This window comes from Botryllus schlosseri, chromosome 15, assembly GCF_051294905.1.
Source record: "Botryllus schlosseri isolate E-star chromosome 15, Bs_hap1, whole genome shotgun sequence".
Classification (NCBI taxonomy): Eukaryota; Metazoa; Chordata; class Ascidiacea; order Stolidobranchia; family Styelidae; genus Botryllus; species Botryllus schlosseri.
In genome coordinates, this window is record NC_137250.1 from 12,517,132 (window position 1) to 12,541,726 (window position 24,595).

Consider the following 24,595-nt stretch of genomic DNA (forward strand, 5'->3'; position numbering starts at 1 on the left):
TTTTCGTGACTGATGGCAAATACCTGTTCACTGGACACAACATTTGATTGCGCTACTAAATCCGAAACTCAAACTGGATGTGCATTAGCAATCCAAAACAAGTCATTCCAACATGGTTTACAGATATTGGAACTGATCCCAGCAGTTAGTAATCAACATTAATCCCAAGTGCAGCCTGCACAGCGCACACTGCACAGGCTACCTCGGTATAATTCACAGCTACTTACACTAGCGACACTTCAAGTAGCAAAGAGTTACCTGTAAAATTTCCATGTCACCCGATCCAGAAACCACCATCGAAGAGGCAAGCAGACAGATTGTCAACGCGAGTTCAAGCGTGTATTTGCCCATGTACTTGAAAAATAAGAATTTCGTTCGCACTATATAGTGTGGCAAAACCTTGGTGAAAAATACGGTCGAGTAAATCATATCTCACAGGCGGCTATGCATGATAGTGTACGTAAACGAGATATGACAGCCTGTCTTGATTCAAAAATAAATAATGTACCTTGGCAGCTTGAGAGCCACTTTCGTTCCATTCCTTTAAAAATGTCTTCGCTATAGATAGTAAAACGTTGTACGCCAGTGAGCTCTGAGTGCCGGCAAATCTTGAAAGAATCAGAATGACAAAATTAATCTAAGACGCATGTATTTACGGTGAGTATTTGAACTTCAGGTTGGTGTTTGGCATTTAATCCAGGTCTAAACAGCATGGAGATTTCTTACAGTAATATAAATCACTTTACAATATCAGTCAGTATTAAGAACAAAAGTTTTAATTGCGCACTTCAAATCACCCCATCCACAGTTAAAAAAGAAAATCCACCTCAAACCAATCCCTAAAGCGGCGCCCGACATGACGGCAGCGTAGCATTGCAAAAACGTTTCCTGGTTCGCAAAAGAATCGGCGTTCAACTGCGTTCGCAGGTCTTCGATGTATAGCACGCCAAGCAGACTTTTGACCTGAAAATCGACAGGACTGAATCATCTTTTAAAGCAGCAACGCTGGGCGTTTAGGGCTGCAGCACAATTATTTGCTGAAAAATCTGTCGGAATAAACAGTCCTGGACATCTGAGCATGCGTCATACTAGATTCAGGGTTCGGGTTTGGGTAAAATACGTAATATAACTCTTAGCTGCCCATAGCTCCAAGCCTCATAGCTCTAGCTTAGGAGTGCATAATTCTTTGACTTACATACTGCATAGTCGGCTCGACAAAGTCCCACATGATCAAACACTTTGCCATGGTTCTCAACATCAGATGCTGCGGCTTCACACTTTCCAAAAGAAGCCAAGTTTGGGGAGTGGCGAGCCATTCCGATATCGCCGTATTGTTCGTCTTCAGGTACATCAAAGCCAGCGCGACGATAGCGCCGGGTGCCGTGATTTCCGTGTTGATCTGCTCGCCTTCCATCATCATGCTCTGAGAAACCGAGTCCTTTGTGGCTTTCTTCTTTCCAGTCATGTAATGGTATAACTTGTTGGGAATATTCAAATCGGCCAATTCCGGTATGATTCCTCCCCGGCCAAGGGTGACCGTGCCCAACGCGAGCCCGCAACTCAGCGCGTAAGCCTCTCTGTTGCGGCCGTCATCGTTTTCGGGATTTGGCGATCGATCTGAAATTATGAAAATGGCCCCTATACTGTTGTAGTGTCATCGAGTTCTAATAGCAAAAAATAATTTTCAAGATAGCTACTTCAATAGAGTAATTCTTATATATTATAAGCAGCTTATTCCCATCTTCAAAACTGGTAGGCGTTTGGTCGATGACCAACACCAGTGCTTCTCAAAGTGGACGATTTCACCCTTAGCAGGCAATTTTGTAAGACAGAGGGATATTGATGCTTATGCGATACGCATTTTCACCTGTCCGAATTTGGTTTCGATACCCCCAGATTCAAACTGTATAGTCTATTTGGGCCTAGAGGCCAGTCTGTTCATTTATTATGCCATAAAAGTCATTGGAGTGTGCCAAAAGACTACTTTTCACTTGACAATATAAGCATGTTTCTGCATAAAAATTGTTCAAGTAACACTAGTGTCCAAACAAAGCTATTTGAGTAAGAACCACAAGTAGATTAGGACTACTTTGAGTACTCTGGATAAGTAGATTCACTTTCTTACTAATGACATTTTAGGGGGCGATAACGCCAATTCAAGCTTGCCAAGGGGAAGATGAAACTCTACACGCTACTCTAGGCATGCTGATCTTGTGACATTCAAGCCTCACCTATTTCTCTCAGCATCACTTCAGCCACGAGGCGTTGCGCCGATCCGAGATACAAAAACCCTGCCGCCGTCACGGCCGCTATCTGAATCGTCCGGGGGACTTCGAATTCAGTCGAGGTCGGCGGCAGAAAGGCGGGCACGTGGACGCTCAGCAATCTCATAGTGGTCAAGTCACAGGACCCACATCTGGAGAGAGAGAGAGAATAAATTGGAATCAGCGCCGTCAATATCAACCATGCACCTACTTCCACTAGTTGTTCAAGTGATTAGAGTTTCTTGACTATTTCCACTTCTACCCAACAGTTTTCAAGTTTCTAGGCAAAACTCGAGTGCAATTGCCATGTTAAAACTGGGCAAAATAGTCCATGTAACTGAACTTTTTCAAAAATCGTACCAATTTGTCGTGTCATTCGAAGGGGGCAGCAGCTGATCAACTGCTATTTAGTGTTCGTAATTACTTAGGCCTACTTCAGTACTTGAGTAGCTTTGACATTACTGGCGAGCAAGCGTGACGACGGGAGTTGCGTATCTATCTATAGGTTAGTTATCATTGGTTTGAACAAGATTCATTAAATTTCAACAGCAACATTTAGCTGTACATGTTAGGCTAGTATAGTAGTTCTTTCAAAAGATACCGAACAATCAAAATCCAGTTAGTGGTTTTCAACTGGATTTCGCCTTGTAGAAACCAGGGTAATATCCAAAAGCAAGCAGCAAATATCTCATTATACTTGCATGAATTTGTCATAATTTCATATTGGGTAAATTTTCATTTTTGAAGGTTCGCCGGTTCACAATATCAGCTTTGAAATTTTGTCATTCCCGAAAGGTTTTAGCAAACCATGCATTTACATCATTCCTTTTCCACACTTTCTGGGCTAAAATTGGGCCTAGAAGTAGTCTCTGGCTAAAATTACTTGGAAGCTCCCAGCCCAAGAAGAATGGCGATGGTGGTCATTTGATGCGCGTGAGACAGATAATCGTGAATCTTCAGTGTGTGCAATTTTTCGAGATGCCCGTTCAGACCGGCCGACAGGAGAAACCCTAAAACAGAACGAACCACTTCAACGGCGAATCACATCGCAAATACAGGGTTACATTTGTACGTCACATATCACTACACTAAAACTCATCAAAACGAGTGTCAGAGACACCCAAGCAATACATTTGCCAGATGATTCTCCCAGCGAGTGTGGAGTTTATTTTAAGACAAATTGTTGGTGTGAATACTTTATGCATGACAAATTAAACATACCCGACATTCGATGAGATTAAACAGATCTAGGAGCAATGAATTGATCGAATTGAAGATATTGTCCAAGTCGAGAGAAAATCTATCAGATTAGCGTATTATAAGACACAGCTGTAATGAAAAAGGTTAGTAATTCGGTATCAAAGCTGTCACAATGACAGTAATAAATACTTGAAATACAGAATATTAAGATTCGTCTACGCCAGTGGTTCCCAACCTTCTCCCACCCACGTACTATTTCGAGGTTTTATGCAGGCGGTCAAAAAAATGTTGCCACCGTGTTGAGCTGCCGAAGGCACCGAAACAGAAAATAAACTGCCCATTTCAAGGCACAGTATACGATTTCTGTAGTGTATCTATCCATTTGGAATTATTGTGGTCAAATATAGCCAATCGGAATTTGGTTAGGTAAGAATCCCAATGCTTTACGACTAGATATCTTCCCCATAGGCCGTCATTGGTGGGATAGCCCCTACCCACAAAGACGACGGCTTCAAAAAACTCAAAATCAACCACACTTGAGCTAATAACTCCATTCAGTCGAAAAAAAACAACAGAATCTGCTCGCGCACCTGGGAACCACAGGTCTACGCTGAGAACAGTGCTAAAAAGTAGATTCATACCAGCATGTTCTGGCGTCAGCTCTGTTCCCGCTTTGGCGTCCGATCCCGTTTTGTTCGAGCCTTTGTTCAAGTATATCCACGCCGAGTCGTTCTACACAAAGGCACAAGAGCGGCTAAAAGAATCTAGTTTTTTATTTCGCAAAATCTGTAAAGAGTTTGCATTATTCGACTGCATACTAAATACTCGGCTAATTCTATTCTGGCGACGTCGTTGGATGTTCCAGAGCCATAACTCAGTTATCACTTTCTTGGCCAGGGTATGTTGACGTGTCACGCTATCAAAATTGTTGTAACCACCCTATTCAAAACGGTGCCAATCCCTGAACTACAGGATCAATATATGAGAATAAACTATTCTAATACAAGCCTCCGGCTTGATATTTACACACTCACTTTCTGCGGCGTTATTTGCAAACCGGCCGCGACTCCGTTATGAAACAAGGGCCAGCTCTTCATGTCGGCGGGAATTTCCAGCGAGCCGCCCTCCAGCGTCACAGTAGTGTTTCTAGTAAGTGCGCAGTCAGTTAGTCTAAAATTGCGTCTGGTTGAGAAATGCTTTGTAAGCTCACTCGGGCAGATATCTCCCGGTTAGATTCATCTTCGGCATCTGAAACGGCTGAGTCGGATTCGGTGTTTCAGTCCTGTCAAGAAACAACGCGATTCGCACATTCCAAGTACACATCTGGACAACAATTTACAGCGCGAACTCTGACAGAGGTTTGCATACAGGCAGATACTCGAGTAGAAGTGGGAGTGGCAATTTTCAAGGTACATCGAAATTACTTTGAGTAAAAGTGGGAAATGAAAACTCTGAAAAGTACTCGAGAAAATGGTTTCAAAAAGTCGGTCGAGGCCTTGTATAGGTGGGCGCAACTTTCCAAATTCAAAGAACAGTCGGCGACACAGGAGCTTTTTCTCCGGGTTCTCGATGACAAGCATGCAGACACATCCAAAAACGACTTTCCAGCAAAAGCTTTCAAGTGAAGGAAACTGGCTCGAGTATATATTGCAAGTATGCTAAGATTACTGGAGTAGACCGAAAGAGTATAGTAGTACCTCTTTACTGGCCACCTCTGCCTGTAGGAAGATTACCGGTAATGCAACGATAAAGTTTAACCGTAAGTTCAGGTGCGGAGGAGACTGCACGACAAGTGTCTAACAATCAAATTAGTCTCGTCTCAAACAGATTACAATCCCCCCGATAGAGTTATTGCCATTTAAAAGTCGGAACATCGCAACTGCACCGAACAGATAGCGTTTCTAGCAGAGACATGATGTATTATGCGAATCAGGAAACTTTCTGCTCCATGATACAATCGAAACCGGATAATGGCTATCGGCCAGACTGGAGCACATAAATACTTTTTCAAATTTCGAAGTCCAAATCAATCATATCTTCAAAGGAAACCTATTTTAGTTGGATACATACCGCAAATAAACCATTCCTCGTCCGACGGCGAGCGCCATGGTACGGTTACAGATTTCCAACAGTCGACTTTTTGCCTGTTCCGCAAAGTCTTGGTCGCTATAAAACCAAGTGGGATTATAAGTTAGCGTTGACCTCTAAAGCTTACCGTTTCACCAGTGCCTTTCAGCACCTTTTTAACGAGATTGAGGCCATGCTCTACTCTTAACTTATCCTACACCACAGCACAATGCTGCAATGCTGTACTAAACTACTTAAAAGTAATGCACAACTCGTTTAAGTCCAGTAAAATGCTGTAGGTAAGAAGATGAAATTTGTCAGTACAGTTTGGCAAAGTTTTATATAGCAAACAGAATCAAGTTGGTGGTTCCTACAGGACTTAGCCTGGCAGAAACTTGCCACGCAAGACAGAACAGGTGCAATATCAACAGACAGAAACAAATTTCTCATTAAACTACTCTTTCAATTCTTTGTTTTACGGGTCTGCAAGATGAAAAGGTTGATCGAGTGTGCCTCAACTTCAAAGACACCACATTGGCGAATCGGTATCAGAAACACAAATACATTCTAAAATTGACAGAACTTGAACCCATCAGGTCGTTCGATAAGAATCCCCTACCAGCTAACCCTACAACCTTAGACTTCAAAGTCTGAGTTACACAAATTTCTATTGTAAACGAGCATACCCGGCAGCCACTTGTCGAACCAAGTCCACTTTGACGGGACGGTCAGCTTGTAGAAGTCTCCACACTTCGTACATGCGATGGTCTTTCGGAAAGAGAAGTCTAAAGTAAGGAAGCGAATTTAGATTATAGAGTTCCGACAGTCAATTTTTGGAATCCCCGGCCACTGGAACTGAGTATAACGCCATGATATGTCGATGTGTACTGGTAATATTCAAGAAATCAAAGATTGACTTTCCACAATTTTCTCACCCCTCTTTCTATCAACTGGTGGTCGATGGTGGCCGCGGTATACTTTAGAAGCAAAGGCAATGCAAAATAGCCCTAGTACGTTATGAACTGAATATATTACTGAATACATTTCGTGTTATATATCGATATCTCTTGCAATTTCAAAATGAGTCACCAACGATTGACTGCTAAATCTGGGTCACCCCACAACAAAATCTATTTCGAGTACTATTTGAGTACACTATACATCTCTCACCTTCCATGTCTGCTTGAAATAGTTCTGGCATATCTTGGAAATCGCTACATCTGCTTGTATCTAAGTAGAAATTTCGGTTATTACTTCTACTTTGAGTAGCGATGCCGACTACTTTGAGTCTTGGACCATCTATGATACTGATAACGCGATTTTTTTTGGGTCAATAAATGTCAAATTTTTTTACAAAGTTGGAACTTTTTGCAACCTGCATTTCGTTTATATCCTAGATTTTGCACTGTCGGTGAACTCATCATTTGATATTTTACAGCTTGTAGCCTATTTTATAGGCCTGCCGTTGCAGACGGCCGATTGCCTGCTCATTGTGAATCATAAACATTCAAATGAAACAAATAGGCTCAACGTACCGCAATATCCCAACTGAAGCAAGACTGCGTGGGCATTGCATGGTTCTTATACCAAGAAACGCATCATGAAAAATTGTGATGTAGACACCATTACCAGAATGAAGCAACAAGGTGTGTCACCAGCAGTGTACGCACAACTTCAGTGTTGTCAGCCAACAACTGCTGCTGTTGAATGTTCTTTCTCCATTCTTGGCAAGCTACTTAGTAAGGACAGACACTTTCTACCCGATAATGTAGGAAAGTGTCTTTCGTTGTACTACAAAAAATTTCAATTTCTTCTAATGCGTAATGTAACTACTGGAATTCTTCATAGGGCCAGATTTCGTTGAAATAAAGTTTTTTCGTGTAAAAATTTGTCAGTTTATGAGGCAAAAAAGTTTTTTCAGGTTAAACTACTTCGTAAGGACAGTTCCAACCAGAATTGAAGATAAGTAGTAAAATTCTAACATTATGTGGAAAAACACCTGATTTGCATACGGTAGGTCAAAGTTGGTCCAAATTAAGATTTTTCAGGTCCAAAAATGTAAAAATTTTGATTTTTAGGTCAAAATCCTATGTTTTTTAGGTAACAAAAATCGCCCCACTAAAAACGTTCACATTTCCCCAGTCGCATTTAATATCAGGATAACTTTTGCCTCTCTTGAACTAGATCCCAATATACTCGATCGACAACAACCACTACCTGGTCACGTTGTCATCCACAGACTTCTGAAGGCTTTTCTTCGATTTTCCATTCGGTCCGCTTTCCTCGTCCGAGTCTAACTCAAGCACGGCCGATAAAAGCACTCTGTCTTCATGATCCTCAAGAGTGGAGATAGCGGATGAATCTGCCGACTGCCAGGCCGACCTGTTGGGATCGGTGGCGGAAGACAGTGGGGCGTTCTTCCATTGCATCATGTCTTCAGAGTTTTGTCGGAGAAGATCAACGCGGCCTGTGGATACAATCAGAGAACTAGATGATTATCAACACAAAAATATTTATCCACAACGAATGTTAACCACCTAGGAGATTTAACAAAAATTATGAAATCGGCGAAAAGTTCACAACCCGATACTTGAGCCCTACACCACAGATTTGTTAGAAAGATGAACTTATGAGTAGAACCAGACCAGTATCATAATGTTGCCTATAAAGCAGTATTTTAAGCCAATAATAAAATGGGATGTATTTCTCTGACATTTGAAATCAAATTTAATTTGAAAAATATATCCCATGTCAACTCCATTTGTTCACCATATTACTACTCCAGAGTAACAAAAAACTACCATTATTAATCACAAAGTGGACTTGCCATGAGCAACTAACAATCAGTACAAAGTATCGATGGAACCAATATTTGTGGAATCAACATTTGCGGATCTCTGCAGTTGATATCTGTCGAGATATTGATCCATATAAGTCAGTCGGTGATAACGCACAAATCTCATTTTATGATTCACACATATCCATCAAGTAAATAAGGCTGCAAATTTTTTAAATTTCAATACGAGCCCACCCCGACATTTATTGACACCCACCAATAAGTTTCAACGCCTTGTCCGGCAAAGTCAGATACGGCAGTTCCTTGCACTTGTGCAGGGCGACGAGGACAGGCAAAGCCACTCCGTGCGGCAACGTGGAGAGATCCTCCTCGGTGATACCGGCTTGAACCATGTACTTTAACGCCTCCTGCGCGCCATCCAAGTCGCCGACGGTGTCTTCCATCTTTTCGTTTTGATCGTCAATCTCGACACTCTTTTCTTTCCTTGAAACAATTCAGAAACGTAACCAAAACAGGCTTTAGCAGGACGGATAGCGAGATTGATGGCATTATTTACGTCCACACTTGCTTTGGCTGTCACAGCGTTGCTAAAATTGTATTTGTGTTATCATTTCCGTCATTTCTCTTGTTCCAAATCGAGATGAAATTCAAGGCGTTTAAAGAATCTTATCGTAGAACTCGATAGAAAGATGCAATATTCATATTCTTGCGGAAGAAGTACAATCGTAGTAGTGTCAGACACATTGACACTGTACCGTGAACTACATGAAATTTTAAATACTGAAACTTGCATTAATCCTATACTCATATTGACATCGTTTTACAAGCACATTGAAACGCGTCAAAACCTACTTGAACGTCGAAGATTTAACGAAAGGTCCGAGAGCCACAGTGACCGCGCTTCTTTTGCTCTTTATGAAAAGACAGTCGTAGATCTGAAGGCAACAACATAATCACTAAACATATTCTGTTTTCTATAATTTCATAACGGACATTGAATAACATCATATGGGATAGAGGCGAAATAGCCGTTACTTCCACAAGGCTCAAATTTATGTTTTTTCAGTTCTATTAGCCCTGTGTTCATCATGAGCAGAGCTGTTATCAAGTGGATGGATCAAGTTTCGAAATAAATTGTTAAGCATCAAGGATTCTTCATAAAAAGCCATCGGCAAATTGTACATAGCTAGTTACTACACCAGATAATTTACAACACAATATGCACCTGACCGCCCCAGATAAAACCAGAAGAAAACCAGCTATTCACAGGAATATTGCGGTTTGTCCATTTTAAGTGAATGAAATATAAGACAAATGACCATTGGCAAAAATGCGCTGCATAGATAACTATCCCTATCGACCTATCGACTCTCTTCAAACCGCATTCAACCGGCCAGTCAACTACGGTGTTATTGCGCGTAAAAAGTTTACCAAAACCTACAGATACAATCTGTTCGATTCTCGGCGTCACGTCCGGTATCACAGGAAAGGGCGTCGAACATTTTCCAGATTCAACGATCGAAAACAGATGCTGAAATATGTTCGGTTCCATCTCCGGCCCGAAGCAATACGGCAAGCGGTAGATTTGCGGATCAACATCTAAAACAAGAAAGCAAGTTATGATCTTCCCTTTATCTTTTGTAGTCGGATTTCGTACTTCAGACATTATCATTCCACGGGACAGAGCAGGCTTTGGTAACTATCAGTGATGGTCAAGTTTTTACTCAATCACACGCAGAAGGAATTTCTAAGACATGCCCAAACTGCTTCAGGTGGGAATAGAAATTAAATAATCAAGTACCGTAATTTTCCAAATATAGTAGGCCCCCATGTGTAATACGCACCCTTAAAATGGCGTGTAAATTCTGGAAAAAGCCTGTACCCATGTATAGTACGCACCCTGCATTGGCAGTACATGAATAGCTGTGTTTTAGTACACGATGGTGTTCTGTTTTGCGATGTCACTGCTGAACAATCATGACATAACGATCGCTTATCATTATACACTTAACGGCATTATCTCTAAACGATAGTAGAGAGCAGGGTAATATTATGTCAGGTGCTCCAGAAAAATTCAAAATGTGCCCCCACAATCTCAGATTTTCATGAAAATTTATAAGCCTGAAAAACTTTTCTTTCTGATTTCAGAAAAACAAATTTTTTAAAAATCAGTCAAGTACAGCCGAAGATGTGGACGTTCAAAAATTGCTGTTTTTGTGCTCGCTCAAATGGAAAAAACGTCAGAAATTTACACATGCAATTTAAATTTGCGATATTTTGGTCAAATTAGGGTCGTTGAGGGTGACACTTGCACACATGTTCATTTACATCCTACTTGATACTTTGTCCCCTTCTTTGACACCTGGGGTTGCATAGTACAACCTTCAACCTCGTGATTTTGTTCATGTCTTGAAAAATTGCTCACACGTGACGTCGTTTTTAATTGCAAATATATTTTGGCTAAGAGGTGGTGTCATCAAGTGTAAGGTGTCATTGGAAAGCTCTTGACAAGGACTATCAAATTCAACAATCAAATTACTGGATATTGGATATTTCGAAAATACCAATTTTTTCAACACTTATTCACAAAAAATTTTTCTAATGTGACGATAATTTTACTGTTGATTTTGAAAGTGCTCTCCAAGAGCTTTCCAATGATACCTTACACTTGACGATACCACCTGTTAGCCATGAGATATCTGCAATTAAAACTGACGTCATGCATGAGTGCCTTCAAAAGTCATAAGTAAAAGCATGGGTTCAAGGGTCAAACTAGGCAGCCCCAGGTGTCAAAGAAGGTGAAAATGCATTAAGTGCTATAAATGACCAAGTGTGAAAGTTTCGCCCTCAACAGCCTTAATTTGATCCAATCATGGCAAATTCAAGTTACATGTATATATTTCTGCCATTTTTTCCGCTTGAGCGATCACGAAAATGTCAATTTTTGGACAGTCATACCTTCGGTTCCAGTCGACCTTTTTTGATGAAATTTGGATTTCTGAAATCAGAAAACAAAGCTCTGTAAGCATGCCAATTTCCATGACGTTTCGAGAAGGTGGGAATATGGCATGGAGCACCTGAAATGTACTGACCCAGCAGCCAAAGCCTGCAACGCGATAGTTCAGGCCAGCGACATCTTGTGCACGAGGCCTATTACAGATGTGATTGCTCAGGCCAACGATTATGTCGTGCGCACCAAGGCCTTTTGGGGATTAGACCGTAGTGTTTAGGCCAGCGACTCTCGCTAATTGGCAGCACGTAACACTGATAATACGAATTACTGGACACAATGACTGAATGTGATGCGCGATTTAAACAAACATGAAGGACGGTGTAACTTCAAGTTATATTTCGAGGGAGATTTTTTTCAAGGCTTGTTGTACCATGCATAATACGCACCCCCGATTCTAGGATAAAAAATCGGAGAAATTCTGCACATTATACATGGAAAATTACGGCAGCTACAAAACGCAGATTTGGTTGAAACGTCGCTACTTTTAAAATTGCACACTGCATCTTTGCCACGGATGCAGAACGACTAATGACCAACAATTTTTGAAAATATATTCAGTTACCAGCATACAGCGGCTATTTCGAGCAGGCAAGAATACCACGCGTACAGGTGATAGAAACATATGTCCTTTCTACAAAACCTCAAGTCTATAAAGTAGTCAGTTTGCCTAAATATATGCCAAGTAGAAGTGAAAGTAGTCAAAACCTACTTGAGTACTCACAAAAAGTAGAAGTACTTTGTTACTGACCACCTCTTGACTACAGATACGAAAAAGACACTTGAACTTTGGGCAAAAATGCATTTCAAAAATCTGAACGCCCATCCAACTACATCAGTCTCGCACTTTACGCGAGCAAAATATAATTTATACAAACACCTTTCTTTTCGGCGCAAGCGGACCGGATCAAGTCAGGATGGTCCATCGCGTAGCTTCTGGAAAACTTAACCAGCCCCATATCGTTAGCGAGTTGCTGTAAGAACTTTGCCATTTTCACAGTGTTGTCCCAAGTCATGGTGTTCAGCTTTTGTTCCTGAAATAAAGCGATGTCAGATCCAACGGAATACGGACGATGTGTTACAGCCGGAAACCTCATAGACGAGATGGAGAGCGCAAAAGACGGGCGTGATGGGATGGATCGCGGAACCGATACGGTCGGTCGATCTCTCCAAACTGGACCTTCGCAGTGACTTGTTCTGAACACAGAAACATTTCGACAAGGAATCAGTAACTGCTCATGTGAAAATCATAGCCGAGCAAAAACCCAGGTACATTAAAACGCCGTAAGAGTGTGGATAACGAAGAAAGTTCGAATACGTAGCCTACCCTTTATGCGACTGTAAAGAAGATAATGCCATTTCTACACCCATAATGTTAGTTTGGACACTTTTCGACCATACCTATTTCATCGCACTTTGTGACAATGACGCAGGTTGATCGTGACTTCACAGTAATGCCGATTCCACTTATGTGTGTAGCTTTTTGGTATATTTTTGACAAGGCTTCTCAAACTCAAATTTGCTCGAGGGCCAATTTACTAGATTTTGATGACGCAGCGGGCCGCAGCATCAATAATAGGGGTATTAAATGTCTTTCCAAGCAGGCAATTAGGCATTATTTGATAGGACCTTGCAGAATGACATTCCACACCCATTGTGAAAATGTGATGCACTTTGTAGCAATTCATGCCTGGCACAAAAAAATCACATCTTTAACACTAGAACGAACAAGTGGCTTTTTTGACGCATTTTCATTTTTGAAGAGCTGGCATTCAGTCGAATCTTACGCTGTTCGGCTGACACTTCTTGACTTTCATCTATTTTATGTAGGCCAACTTACCTATGGTTTTCATCACTCATCTAGTACAAATAAAAAAGTTATACACAAATTACCCAGAACCACCGAGTGGCTTTTTTGACGCATTACAGTTTTTCTACCTTAAGGCATCGCAGTTTCATATTCTTGAAAGTGGTTATGTATCTGATAAACGCAGAAAAGCCGTTTGTAACAACAGAACTTTGTTAATATCGACTTGGTCTAACTGTGTTAGCAACAACATCCCTTGTAATAGAAGGCCGTGGATCTTCCTCGTTCCGAGTCACCAAAGCTCTGTAATATTATATTTCTGAAGCTCAGCGTGTTACAGGACATGACATTTGAAATGTACTATTAGACCAAGCCGACATCTGCATTGTCCATACTAATATACTAGGGTTGTACAAGGGTAAAGGGCCTTTTCTCCGGTCTACGAGATGGATCTTCGGGGAGAGTGAGCTGGATCTAGTAAATTGAATGCATACGAGGACTGAGGGCATGGGTGCATTATGTTTAGTCAGGCCCTCTCGAGGAACAGGTTTATGGAAGTCATGAGCTTTCTATTGACATAAGGAGTAAAAAAAGGTGTAGACTCGACAAAGATAATATTGTTTTCGTTCATTACATGGTCGAAATGCCAGCAAATAATTGGGGTAAAATGCCAGATGGTGGACGGTGCTGCTAGCAAGTATCTGTACAAGGGCATCTCATATTTAGGCAAGGATAGGACAGGACACCTCTTCTATAATCTATACATTTGCCAAGCATAGTAATGTGAAGAGTCTGATGTAATCCATCTTGAAACAATGTTACGTGAATGTGGCTGTATACTAGGGTTGTCCAAAATTTGGAAAATCTTAAAAATGATGGGTATCAATGTCTCATTCTATAGATTATTGATAAAAAACAAGAATGAGCCTGAAATAAGCTCACAGGAAAGTCGTTAAGATTAAGATTTGTCGCAAAGCGTTTGAAGTTAGCTATCGACGAGTGGGCGTGCCAGCGACCATAGAACGGCAACAAAACTAGTAATCACGAAATCGCGGCTCTCGATTGGCTAATCGGCTATGCTTCAATGATCACAACGGTGGTGGCTTGCTGATTAGTTGTTAAAGGAGTCTGCTAACGGTGTTGATTCTGTAAGCGCATTGTAGGTTGGTTGGCAGATAGTGACTTATGATTAAATTAGGACATGTTGAGTTACTGAATACATGACGATGAACAACCAACAGCTGCTTCACATAAACTTTTAAGGCATGACTGATGGCTTATTGTGAAGGAAACCACGGTAGCCTCACGTCTGTTTTGACCGAAGAAAGCACAGAACACGCAGAGAAATATTGCAAAGGCGCTTATGCAAGTGGCGAACGAATTGCTCGTTTCAGAAGGGATGCATCATCATTGAACACAAATATAAAGCTTAACAATGACACTACTTTGTTTGATCTTATTAGACTCCTGTCGTGGTGTAGAATTGAAGTCTTGAATGCTCTAAGGCAGGGGTTCTCAACCCGCGGCCCGCAGACGCTTTTTCTGTGGCCCGCGAGATCTTTCAATATGATCGCAATTACTACCGGCACAGTATTGTTGCATACGGTATCAATTTAGCCACTAAAGCTCTCTTATCGCTCTGTCTCTGTTTCGTTTGATTTATTCTCATTCTTCAATGTTTTCTGGTTTCTTGATATATGGTCGAGTTTAGATTCTTATTGTTCTGAATAGGTCTTCGGACAGTCCATCTCGAGTTACACATATCACCTGATCTTAGAAAAAAGCGTTGCTAGCTAGGTCTCAGGCTGAGCAATCCATATTTTGAGGCATTGTTGAGACTGCCGACGACGTTAAAAACGCATGATTCAAAATTGCTTGGTATATCGCTAAACCCATGAAATCTGTTAAAAAAGGTGTTTCTCCAACAAAACGTTACTATACTGCGCGAATCTCCGCTGTTTCCGGAGTTTAGCAGCAAGGACAACTTCACCTAACAAATTTCGAAGCTGCAGTTGTCTGATTCAACCGTGACAAGAATGGTAACAGCAATGTCAGTTAATCTTTTGTCGCATGTTTTGAAACACGTTGCCCCGCAGACTACTTTAACCTAGCATTGGACAAAATCTACGGACATTGCAACGCTAATTGTATTGGGGTATTCTATCAGAGTGGATATATTTGTAGACGTAATGCTGGCTGGGCAAACGTGGGGAGATGGGACTAGCAAACAACATCAACTTAACAAAGCTGACTTCTGTAACTATTGGTGCAGGGCATCAGCCATGGAAGGAAAGGAGAATGGTTGATTGGTTTGCTCAGAAATTTCCCCGGACGTGAGACTTCTTCTCATATCACAGAGAGCCTAAAGTGACAATGGCCTCTGTAAAGAAAAAGTTACCGTAGTTTTATACTTGCTCGCTCACGCATTGAAACAGAGAGTTCAGTTCTCTGGTGCAAGGGTTTGAAGGTGCACATACCGACTTGGGAACGAATGCAATGCACGCTTCATGAAGGGATTTACGCAACAATCTCACTAGAAACAGCAACTGAAAGCTTGCGAACGCTGTCCATTATGCTGTAGAATGCATACAAACAAAATGCCCATACACGACTGGTAAATAGGCTATATTAGCCTAAATATAATAGTATAGTCCACAAATATACGATAATAATGTTCTGCGGCCCGCAGCGCTTTTTGCTGTTAAAATGCGGCCCGTTACGCAAGGAAAGTTGAGAACCCCTGCTCTAAGGATTGGCTGAATCAGCCCTTATGTTGGGGACTTATTAGACTTTTACAAGACTTTTACAGTTAAATCAATTCACTCTTAAGTGCTGTCAAAGTCGTCAATGATGCCGCAGAAAGAGGTGTAAAGGTAACTGGTAAGCACACACTACGCAGGTATGACCAGCAAAAAGACAGTTTGCTGGTATATCTTAGCATGTCCTGAATGAATCTTGAATCATTACCAGCTGCAACACTACAAAGCTGGAATCAAACCAGACATGGACATAAAACGAGCCAAAAATACATTGAAGCGGTGCGATAGGTACACTTCTTCGGGGTTTCAATATATAAGCTATTTGTTCGGCCCATATAACAGCTTCTGAGCAGATAAGATTTTGTGCGTCATCCATCTGACATATGGTGTGCTGCACCAGTTTGCAATGACTAATATACTTTACCTACGCCCTGAAAAGTAGGAGCACTAACGTAATTGCAACCATATCTGACTAGGTATTTCTCGGATATATATTTAGTTCTAAAAGTGCACAATCATTCGCCGTTTCACCTCTGTCATGCCTGCAAAAGCTATACAAGCAAACTGTCTTTTTAATGGTCATACCGGCATAGTCTGTGCTTACCTTTACACATCCGCGGCATCATTGCCAACTTTGAAAGCACTTACGAGTGAATTCGTTTTGCTGTAAGAATGTAATATGTCCCCAGCATAAACGGCTGATTCAGCCAATCCTTAGAGCATTCAAGACTTCAAATATATACCACAACAGGAGTATAATAAGATCTAACAAAGTAGTGTCATTGTTAAGCTTTATATTTGTGTTCAGTGATGATGCATCCCTTCTGAAACGAGCAATTCGTTCGCCACTTGTATAAGCGCCTTTGCAATATTTCTCCGCGTGTTCTGTGCTTTCCTCGGTCAAAACAGACGTGTAGGCTACGGCGGTTTCCTTCACAATAAGCCAGTCATGCCTTGAAAGTTTATGTGAAGCAGCTGTTGGTTGTTCATCGGCATGTATTTAGTAACACAACATGTCCTAAATTAATTTTAAGTCATTATCTGCCAACCAACCTACAATGCGCTTACAGAATCACCGCCGTTAGCAGACTCCTTTAACAACTAATCAGCAATCCACCACCGTCGTGATCATTGAAGTATAGTCGATTAGCCAATCGAGAGCCGCGATTTCGTGATTACTAGTCTTGTTGCCGTTCTATGGTCGCTGGCACGCCCACTCGTCGATAGCTACCTTCAAACGCTTTGCGACAAATCTTAACGACATTCCTGTGAGCTTATTTCAGGCTCATTATTGTTTTTTATCACTAATCTATAGAATGAGACATTGATACCCATCATTTTTAAGATTTTCCAAATTTTGGACAACCCTACTGTATACGCTTGGAGAAGCAAACGAAGTCCCAGTGGACACTATTGTCAAAAGTCGCTTGAAGCTACCCAGGACCAGAAGGAACACAGGCAGCTTCATGTAGCCACATTTTTCAAAGCTATCATCTTGTTGATAAGCGTAACGGCGAGATGCCAGTGTAGAGATCCAAGTTGTACAACACATATATATTGAGTTCACTCCAACCGGAGGTAACTGTTTCCTTCAGAAACAACACAAACAAGATACCAGTGACGGTTAAATGTTATAACGAAATAAAACCAGGGGGATATTATTGGCCAGGTTGCAAGGCAGTATTCTATGAGGGTACCAACAAGTCGACGATGGTCCGTGCATGTTTTCTTAGAATGTGAATGATCTTCTACTTGCCAAAATGCCGATACTATAAAAATATGCAAATCGAGGATTAGTTGCGAGTTTGCATTATGCAAATCTTATCTGATAAACTTTGTGATATGTCAGCAATAACCAAGAACGATGATGTGGCTAAAGCGGATCCGGAACCTACTCCAAATTTTTAAAGAACGTGCTCAAATACCAAATGCGGTCCAGAACAACACTTATATGTTACAACAAAAAACGGCGATTTGTTATATAAGTGTTGCATTAAGGTGTATGTAAAATATTGCAAGTAGCTGTGAGCGCAATAAACAATGGTTTCTGATGCCGTTTGTTGAGATTTGTGCTGATTTTTAGCTCCGGTGAATGCATTTAATCGAAGGTAGTTCGAAGTTCCGGTAGTTCTAGTGTTAAATATTTGAACAAAACTGTTTATGCACTTGATTTCGGGCCGCGTGTTTGAATCTGTTTTAGACGCTGCGATACCACTATCGTGGTTTCAAACTCCCATATTGGGAAGATAGTGTCAAAACTATATTTCTTGTTTATAACATAACTCCTAGTCGAAAGGGGTGTATAATTTCAGTGAGAAATCCATCTTTCACCGTTCGACTCGAATCGTTACAATCAATACTCGTCAGAAAACCTACGGTCAATTCAAATTCCGGCTCGTCTTTCGACTTTGGACACGAGTAATGGTCGTTAGGATCAGTCGACCAACCGAGTTGAGACAGTAAATTGGTGGTTTTCTCGTGATACTCGCTCTCGAGTACGTACTCCCAGTCCTAGAAAAACGCAGATCGCGTTAAAAGAAAACATTGCGAAATACTGACATTTCATTTCAACACACACCGAGTCGCTACCTTCAACCGCTTGCTTCGATTTTTTCGCTGCTATCAACGGCGACGCTGAGATATCGGCGTCCATCTGTAAGGTAGAGACGGATCAGGATATTGTATTCTAAAATCGTACTAGATACTTTGCTGAACCCCGAATTTTCGCATAGTCACAAAACCAAAAATCTACTCATCATGCATCCAACACATTACCATACTAGAGAACATTACCGCACAAAACGAACTGAGCATTAACGGCAGTGTTGAAAACAAAAGCATTAATACACTGTACATGATTTTCACACACAAAAGAAACTGTATGTGCCCGGTGTGTGTCTGAGAATGGCCCAGCCAACACCTCGGCTTCCTGTGAACCCCTGTTAAGAACCACTGCTCTAGTGTATGGCCATTGGTGGTGATCTCGACAACGGCAAAAGTAATTCCGAGTTTCCTACCTGATAAGAGTCACCTGTGTGGCGACCGTCGACGGCCACATATCCGATAACGTCCCTCAAACAATTTTCGAAAATGGCCCATTCCGATTTGTAACTGCAGGAGTAAATTTACAAATATGAAACCGGACGTCGTCGACCCGGTAGCTATTTCCGTTACCTAGCCATCGCTCCAGGGCAGTGTCGCATAGTGTACCATTTCTTGGTCATCTGCAGGTAGACGTCGTTCGGAAGTACTTTGTAGAGCGCGCGAATGCAAGTCTTAACTGGAAACGGAAAAAGATAACAAGGGTTGGATTGAAAGGAGAACACATTGTGCTAAAATTTTAGGTAGGTGGACCGAAACAGAAAACTACAACGAAATTTTCCGAGCCGTCAGGGAGCTGAACATGGGATGAAACAAGTATCTTGCACGAAAAAAAACACGCTACATTTCAAATAGTATATACAAGTAAATATTTCATATGAAAACTGAACGAATGGCAATAACGGAACAACGATAGACCAGTAAATCATAGCGTTTTCACTCGTTGTTCATACTGCAGGTGCTCGGATACATTCCGGTACAACCCTAAGTAAATCAAGATGCTTCACTTACTATACTATATATAATATTACCATTTACTTACTTAATAGTCATTACTCATTATGTAGCTTGAACCATCGTATATTTGTGTTTCGATCCAGATTTTATTATTTATACTCAACACAAAATACGTTGAAGTACTCATTGCATCATGTTATAATCTCTATTCCGTGTCATATGCTCAAAGAACACAACACAGATTCAATTACACTTAATCGAGGCAGATAACTCGCAGATCACCAGATCACTATGCTGCAGCTTCATCTCGCAATTACTGTAACTAAGTAATATAATCATATATCCCCACTAATATTGATATTATATCACAAATATTTCGTGAACCGCATATCATGTACCACATCCGATCAATGTTTTTTACATTCCACGTAAATGGATGATGGATAAATTCTCTCTCTCGATCGCAGATGCGTTGTGATCCCCGTCAAAAGGCCGATTCTCCGATCCATTCAACATTTCGCTTCTCATCCACTCACCCAGGCTTGTAGTGCAAAACTGCGGCACTTCCATTTTGTGGTAGGAACCGTTCGAGACTTGCAAAACGATGTAAGACCCGACGACGTGCGGGATGCCGGTTAGCGCCGTCGAGACGTTGCCCGTGTTGCCAAACGAAAACTCGTCGATGGCGCGCAAACTCAAATCTGTCTCGCCCGACATCAGTAGTTCAGGAACTGGAGACAGCATGCCGACCTGAGAAAGTTCCGAGCAGTTTTCAGTTTTCAAGCAAAACTAGTACGGGAATACTTAATTTTTTAATATCTTCGAATATCTCTTCCAGGGTTGTAACCAAGTCACAAGGCTCCGAGTCACAAGTCAATCTCACTTTTATAGTTTTGACTTGAGTCATTTTCAATTCACCACCGAGTCAAGTCCGAGTCAGCGAGGAGAGGGTCGAGTCCGAGTCATGGTATTATGACTCGAGTCCGAGTCCAAGTCATTGCGTTGACTGCTAAGTTTCCAATTAAAGTCTTGTTAAACCCACTTTCTATACCTCTGTCTGTTGATATCGAATGGTTCGCATTAATAATATACTAATGTATCTCATTTTTTGCAGTTTCTGGTCGCATTTTCAAGTACCAGTACTAATAGACGAAATCATAATAGTGTGGTTACGTAACTATTCTTCGATATCACAATGAAATATCGGTCTTGGCCGTCTGAGTCTCGAGTCATATGACTTGGTTCGAGTCATGCGCAATGACTCGAGTCCAAGTCGAGTCAATACAGAGATTGACTCGAGTCAAGTCCAGTCATTTCCTAATTTTAAGAAAATGACTCGAGTCAAGTCGAGTCATCAGAAAATCGTGACTCGAGTCGAGTCATGACTCGAGTCATTACAACCCTGATCTCTTCTACTTGGGACTGGAGTAGAAATTTATGAAATTGCTTTTACTTTTACAACTTATTGTTAGATCTACCAAAATATCCTGATTTGTTTTTTCGTCATCGCCTTGAAATACACTGTAATTAGATGGAAACCGTTCCCAACTTAGAGAGACTTACGACCACATCTTTCAAAATTAAACTCTAATTTCACAACAGAATTCGTCAGAAATGAAGCTTCGTTGGAGAAAGTCGATGCATATTCGAAGCAAATGAAGGAATGGTTGGAACACAGCAACATAAACACTCAATAGCGTAACAAAACAGCAACTAAACTAACATCAGCAGTTACCTAGATTCAAATCCCAGATAGCCAAGTCATGTTACGTCAATTTTTTCAATAATTAACATCATTAGGACTCTTTTTTCAATCATTGACAGATTTAGTTATCCTCAATGCACCCCACCAAGTTTCTTGGGTCTAGTGTCATACTCACTTCTTCCATATTCCCAAGCACACTCCCGGGCCGACTAGGGTGCGCCGGAGTACTGACCGGCTGCGGTGTGCCCATGCCTGGCGTCGCAGTACGCAGACCGTGCGACAGGCTCAAGGACGATAACGCCGGAATGCCGGTAATATGCATTTTCACCATCTGAAAAGGATGTCGGAAAAAGAATGAAGATTGCCGTCGTATCACCAATTTGCATTTATATGGCGAGAAGCTTACCATGCATTCATTGATATTTCTGCTCACATTACTGCCCCACAGATGTGGAAAGCACTCATGGACAGTTCTACTCGCATCACTACCATATCGTCGCAGTGGAATCAAAGTGACTTATGTCCAGTTTTCAAACTTTGAAGGTCCATTTTAAAACTTGAAAATAATCAATTTTTTTCAGCCATATCTTGGCCATGGTTATGTCTGTTTCATTAATTCAAAGTTAATCAGGGTCAATATATGGCTGAAAGAAGATGAAAACTTTACGTAAAGTCAATTTTCTCAAAATACGTAAAATGGACATAAGTCACTTTGATTTCACTGCGACGATATCTACATATCTATTTACAGGAAAGACTGCTATTCAAATTTGTTAAACCTTGACTCGCTTTCATATTCTTTATACTGCTTTAGTACGTTAATCGATTGTAGACACATCATAGTAAGTCACACTAACCTTTACGTTACCGGTGTACAGCAAGATGTTCCCACTGTTATCCAGCAGAGCGAACATTTTCATTTCCTGAAATTAGCAATCCAAAATAATCATAACAAATATGATACCACAACGAACGTCTCACACCAACCTTCAACGGGGCCACGTCTTTTGCCGACAAGGTCGTTACGGCGCCAAATATGTACTGTCGCTTGTCGTTGCTCAGGCCGTATTTGGCGACGCGAGCTTGGTGGAGCGCGTTTATGTAGTACACGAGAAACTTTTGCCCGCATACGTCCTCTGTAAGAAAGGCGCGGGTGGCACGACCTGTACAAAACAGAGCAATTTACCAAGCAATACTTTCCGCTACGACATTTAACTGCAAGTTTGGTTAATTTAATACCAGGATATCACAAACCTACAGGATATGGGTGAAAATCAAGCCCATGCCCTGTCCCTAACCGAACATAATAGTCGGGTGTCATCAATTTCAATTAACGTAGAAGTGCAAGCAGAGATTTTCAAGACACACTAAAGCTGCTGCAAGTGAAATCAAAAAGACGGAAGCTCTGAGAACTGCCCAGAACAATATAAAGAGTTAAAATAGGAATTTGGAAATTGAAAGAACCATCATCGTGACAGAATGACCACTGGCACCACAAATTGGTTCCATTTTCGAGATTGCATTCACTACATTCTCTGGCTGTCATGTTGATATTACTCACAAGAGGGATACAGATGTGCCACAAACACCACATTCCATCCAACAATAAAAATCTATAAACTAAATGTAAAGAGTTTGCCTGCAAAAAGATGTGAAAATAGTCTAAAAATCATCCTTAGACTAGATAATCCTAGTTGGCTAATTGGACTAATAAGAGCGAAACACCGGTAATCAAATTCTAATCCAATTTGTAAATGTTTCTATGCTCTAATTGTAATTCTAATCTAATTCCAGGTTTTGCTGAAAAATGCTACGAAGGAGCGACATAGAGCGAAATGAGCCAAGCTTGTTGTACAGGCATTTGCCATTCTCATACTTATACGAGCTTTGACACGAACTGAACTTGCTTTTGTGGTTCTAATTCAGAATTTTTGCTAAATTCAGTAGTTCTAATTCTAATCTAATATGAAAATTTCCAGCTGACCAACTCCTCTAAAAATATAACCATTCGAGTAAGCAGTGAAAGTTCTTTCAAACTGACAGCCACATCTCACACCGCACTTACCCATCCTCACCCCCTCCCTTGTGCCGGCCAGAGTCTCGGACCAGACATGTTCAAAACAGATCTCCGGGCGCAGAGGCTCGGCCGCTTCGTGAATCGTGTCGTTCAGGCAGAGCGAGTCATGGGATATGGGTGTAGCCGGGGACCGGACCACGTGCGGAGAATTGCGCAAGGGAGAGAAGGAGTGGCTGAAATCGAAGGGTGCAACGTTAATTTTATGGGCTACGTATTTGAATCGACTTCGGATAATAACGAACAGAGGTGGCCAAGGTTGCCATCGTCGGTGACAAATTTTTTTACTTCAGCAGAGGTAGAATTATCAATTTCAAAGTATGTAAAGTCAAGTGTGTATTCTAGGCCTAGTTTTGCCTAAAAAAACTGAAAACTGTGAAATAGAACTACACAGACTCGCAAACCATATTCGGAGAAATGCTACTTTCGTTATTCGAAATAGACTTGCACAGGATTAATAGCGGGCGTGCATCCACTCACCCTGCATAGTTTATAGATGGAACGCTCGGGGAGCAGACTCTATTCGAAGTCGGAGTGTGAGAGAAATGCGCGTAGCTTGGATTTTTCGCGTGCGGAGTCTTAGACAGTCCAATCTGAACGTTGACCGCGTTTGCACCTGAAAAATTTCAACCTGTTGACTCTGTTAGAGTTGGAAAATAGATATAAATTACCGGGAATGTTCGGTAGCAACGGAGCCGCCGGCGATCCGCGAAAGCTTGCTCGTGCCGGGGAGGTTCCGGGACTTGAAAGAGACATCTGCCTAATGCTGCTAGCCTGGAACGCAATAAAGCAATTTGTCATTTAATATTGCATTTCGCATTGAAAATGTAATTGTGATTTTGAATCAACGTTGACAGGGCAGAATCAGGAGCATATCAAACCAGGATTCCTTTTAGAGCAGTGATTCTCAATCCTTTTTAGACACGGTTCCCTGAGGATAGTGAAAAAATTCACGCCCCCCACTTGTAGTCATATAAAAAAAAGTATTAAAAAGAGCAACGGGAATAATTGCAATCCCAACGCATAGACTGATAGCATGGAAGGTTATGACTAATGAGAGACCAATTCAACTGGTCTTCTTCGATTCATAATGCATATTAATACATGGCATAACGACACGACCTGATAAGGATCTTATTTCTACATAAATTTGCGCCTTTCTAGTCACTCCGCACATATGCTTGACAGACCATACAGCTCTTATCGAAGCAAGGTCTGGTATCAGTCGAAATCTAGGATTGCTGCTTTTATGACATTTAAATCATGATATAATTAACATTAATCGCCGTTTTCGAAACTTGGAAGTTTCAACCTAAATCAAACACATTTCGAGTTCAAGAAACATCATTTTTCT

The 24,595-nt window shown here is 41.2% G+C and overlaps 1 protein-coding gene and 1 long non-coding RNA gene across 2 annotated transcripts in view; one reads left to right on the forward strand and one right to left on the reverse strand.

Moving 5' to 3' along the window:
- LOC145456876 (anaphase-promoting complex subunit 1-like) overlaps positions 1 to 24,595 on the reverse strand; it is a 33,867-nt gene that overhangs the window by 3,201 nt on the left and 6,071 nt on the right. Inside the window, exons 7-34 of the mRNA XM_080335010.1 lie at positions 23,913 to 24,015; positions 23,722 to 23,857; positions 23,233 to 23,417; positions 22,155 to 22,330; positions 22,025 to 22,090; positions 21,343 to 21,498; positions 19,999 to 20,212; positions 19,079 to 19,184; positions 18,922 to 19,015; positions 18,483 to 18,557; positions 18,281 to 18,415; positions 12,431 to 12,535; positions 12,219 to 12,372; positions 9,770 to 9,927; positions 9,181 to 9,263; positions 8,585 to 8,811; positions 7,749 to 7,998; positions 6,218 to 6,316; positions 5,535 to 5,630; positions 4,675 to 4,746; positions 4,499 to 4,610; positions 4,106 to 4,196; positions 3,148 to 3,274; positions 2,232 to 2,416; positions 1,196 to 1,617; positions 827 to 963; positions 509 to 608; positions 259 to 354 (exon numbers count right to left, since the gene is read on the reverse strand). Coding sequence (XP_080191136.1) covers positions 259 to 354; positions 509 to 608; positions 827 to 963; positions 1,196 to 1,617; positions 2,232 to 2,416; positions 3,148 to 3,274; positions 4,106 to 4,196; positions 4,499 to 4,610; positions 4,675 to 4,746; positions 5,535 to 5,630; positions 6,218 to 6,316; positions 7,749 to 7,998; positions 8,585 to 8,811; positions 9,181 to 9,263; positions 9,770 to 9,927; positions 12,219 to 12,372; positions 12,431 to 12,535; positions 18,281 to 18,415; positions 18,483 to 18,557; positions 18,922 to 19,015; positions 19,079 to 19,184; positions 19,999 to 20,212; positions 21,343 to 21,498; positions 22,025 to 22,090; positions 22,155 to 22,330; positions 23,233 to 23,417; positions 23,722 to 23,857; positions 23,913 to 24,015 — 3,960 coding nt within the window. The remainder of the gene's footprint in view (positions 1 to 258; positions 355 to 508; positions 609 to 826; positions 964 to 1,195; positions 1,618 to 2,231; positions 2,417 to 3,147; positions 3,275 to 4,105; positions 4,197 to 4,498; positions 4,611 to 4,674; positions 4,747 to 5,534; positions 5,631 to 6,217; positions 6,317 to 7,748; positions 7,999 to 8,584; positions 8,812 to 9,180; positions 9,264 to 9,769; positions 9,928 to 12,218; positions 12,373 to 12,430; positions 12,536 to 18,280; positions 18,416 to 18,482; positions 18,558 to 18,921; positions 19,016 to 19,078; positions 19,185 to 19,998; positions 20,213 to 21,342; positions 21,499 to 22,024; positions 22,091 to 22,154; positions 22,331 to 23,232; positions 23,418 to 23,721; positions 23,858 to 23,912; positions 24,016 to 24,595) is intronic.
- On the forward strand, positions 249 to 1,414 carry LOC145456905 (uncharacterized). Its single transcript, XR_013920733.1, has 2 exons — positions 249 to 373; positions 422 to 1,414. It is a non-coding gene; the product is annotated as an uncharacterized LOC145456905 (long non-coding RNA).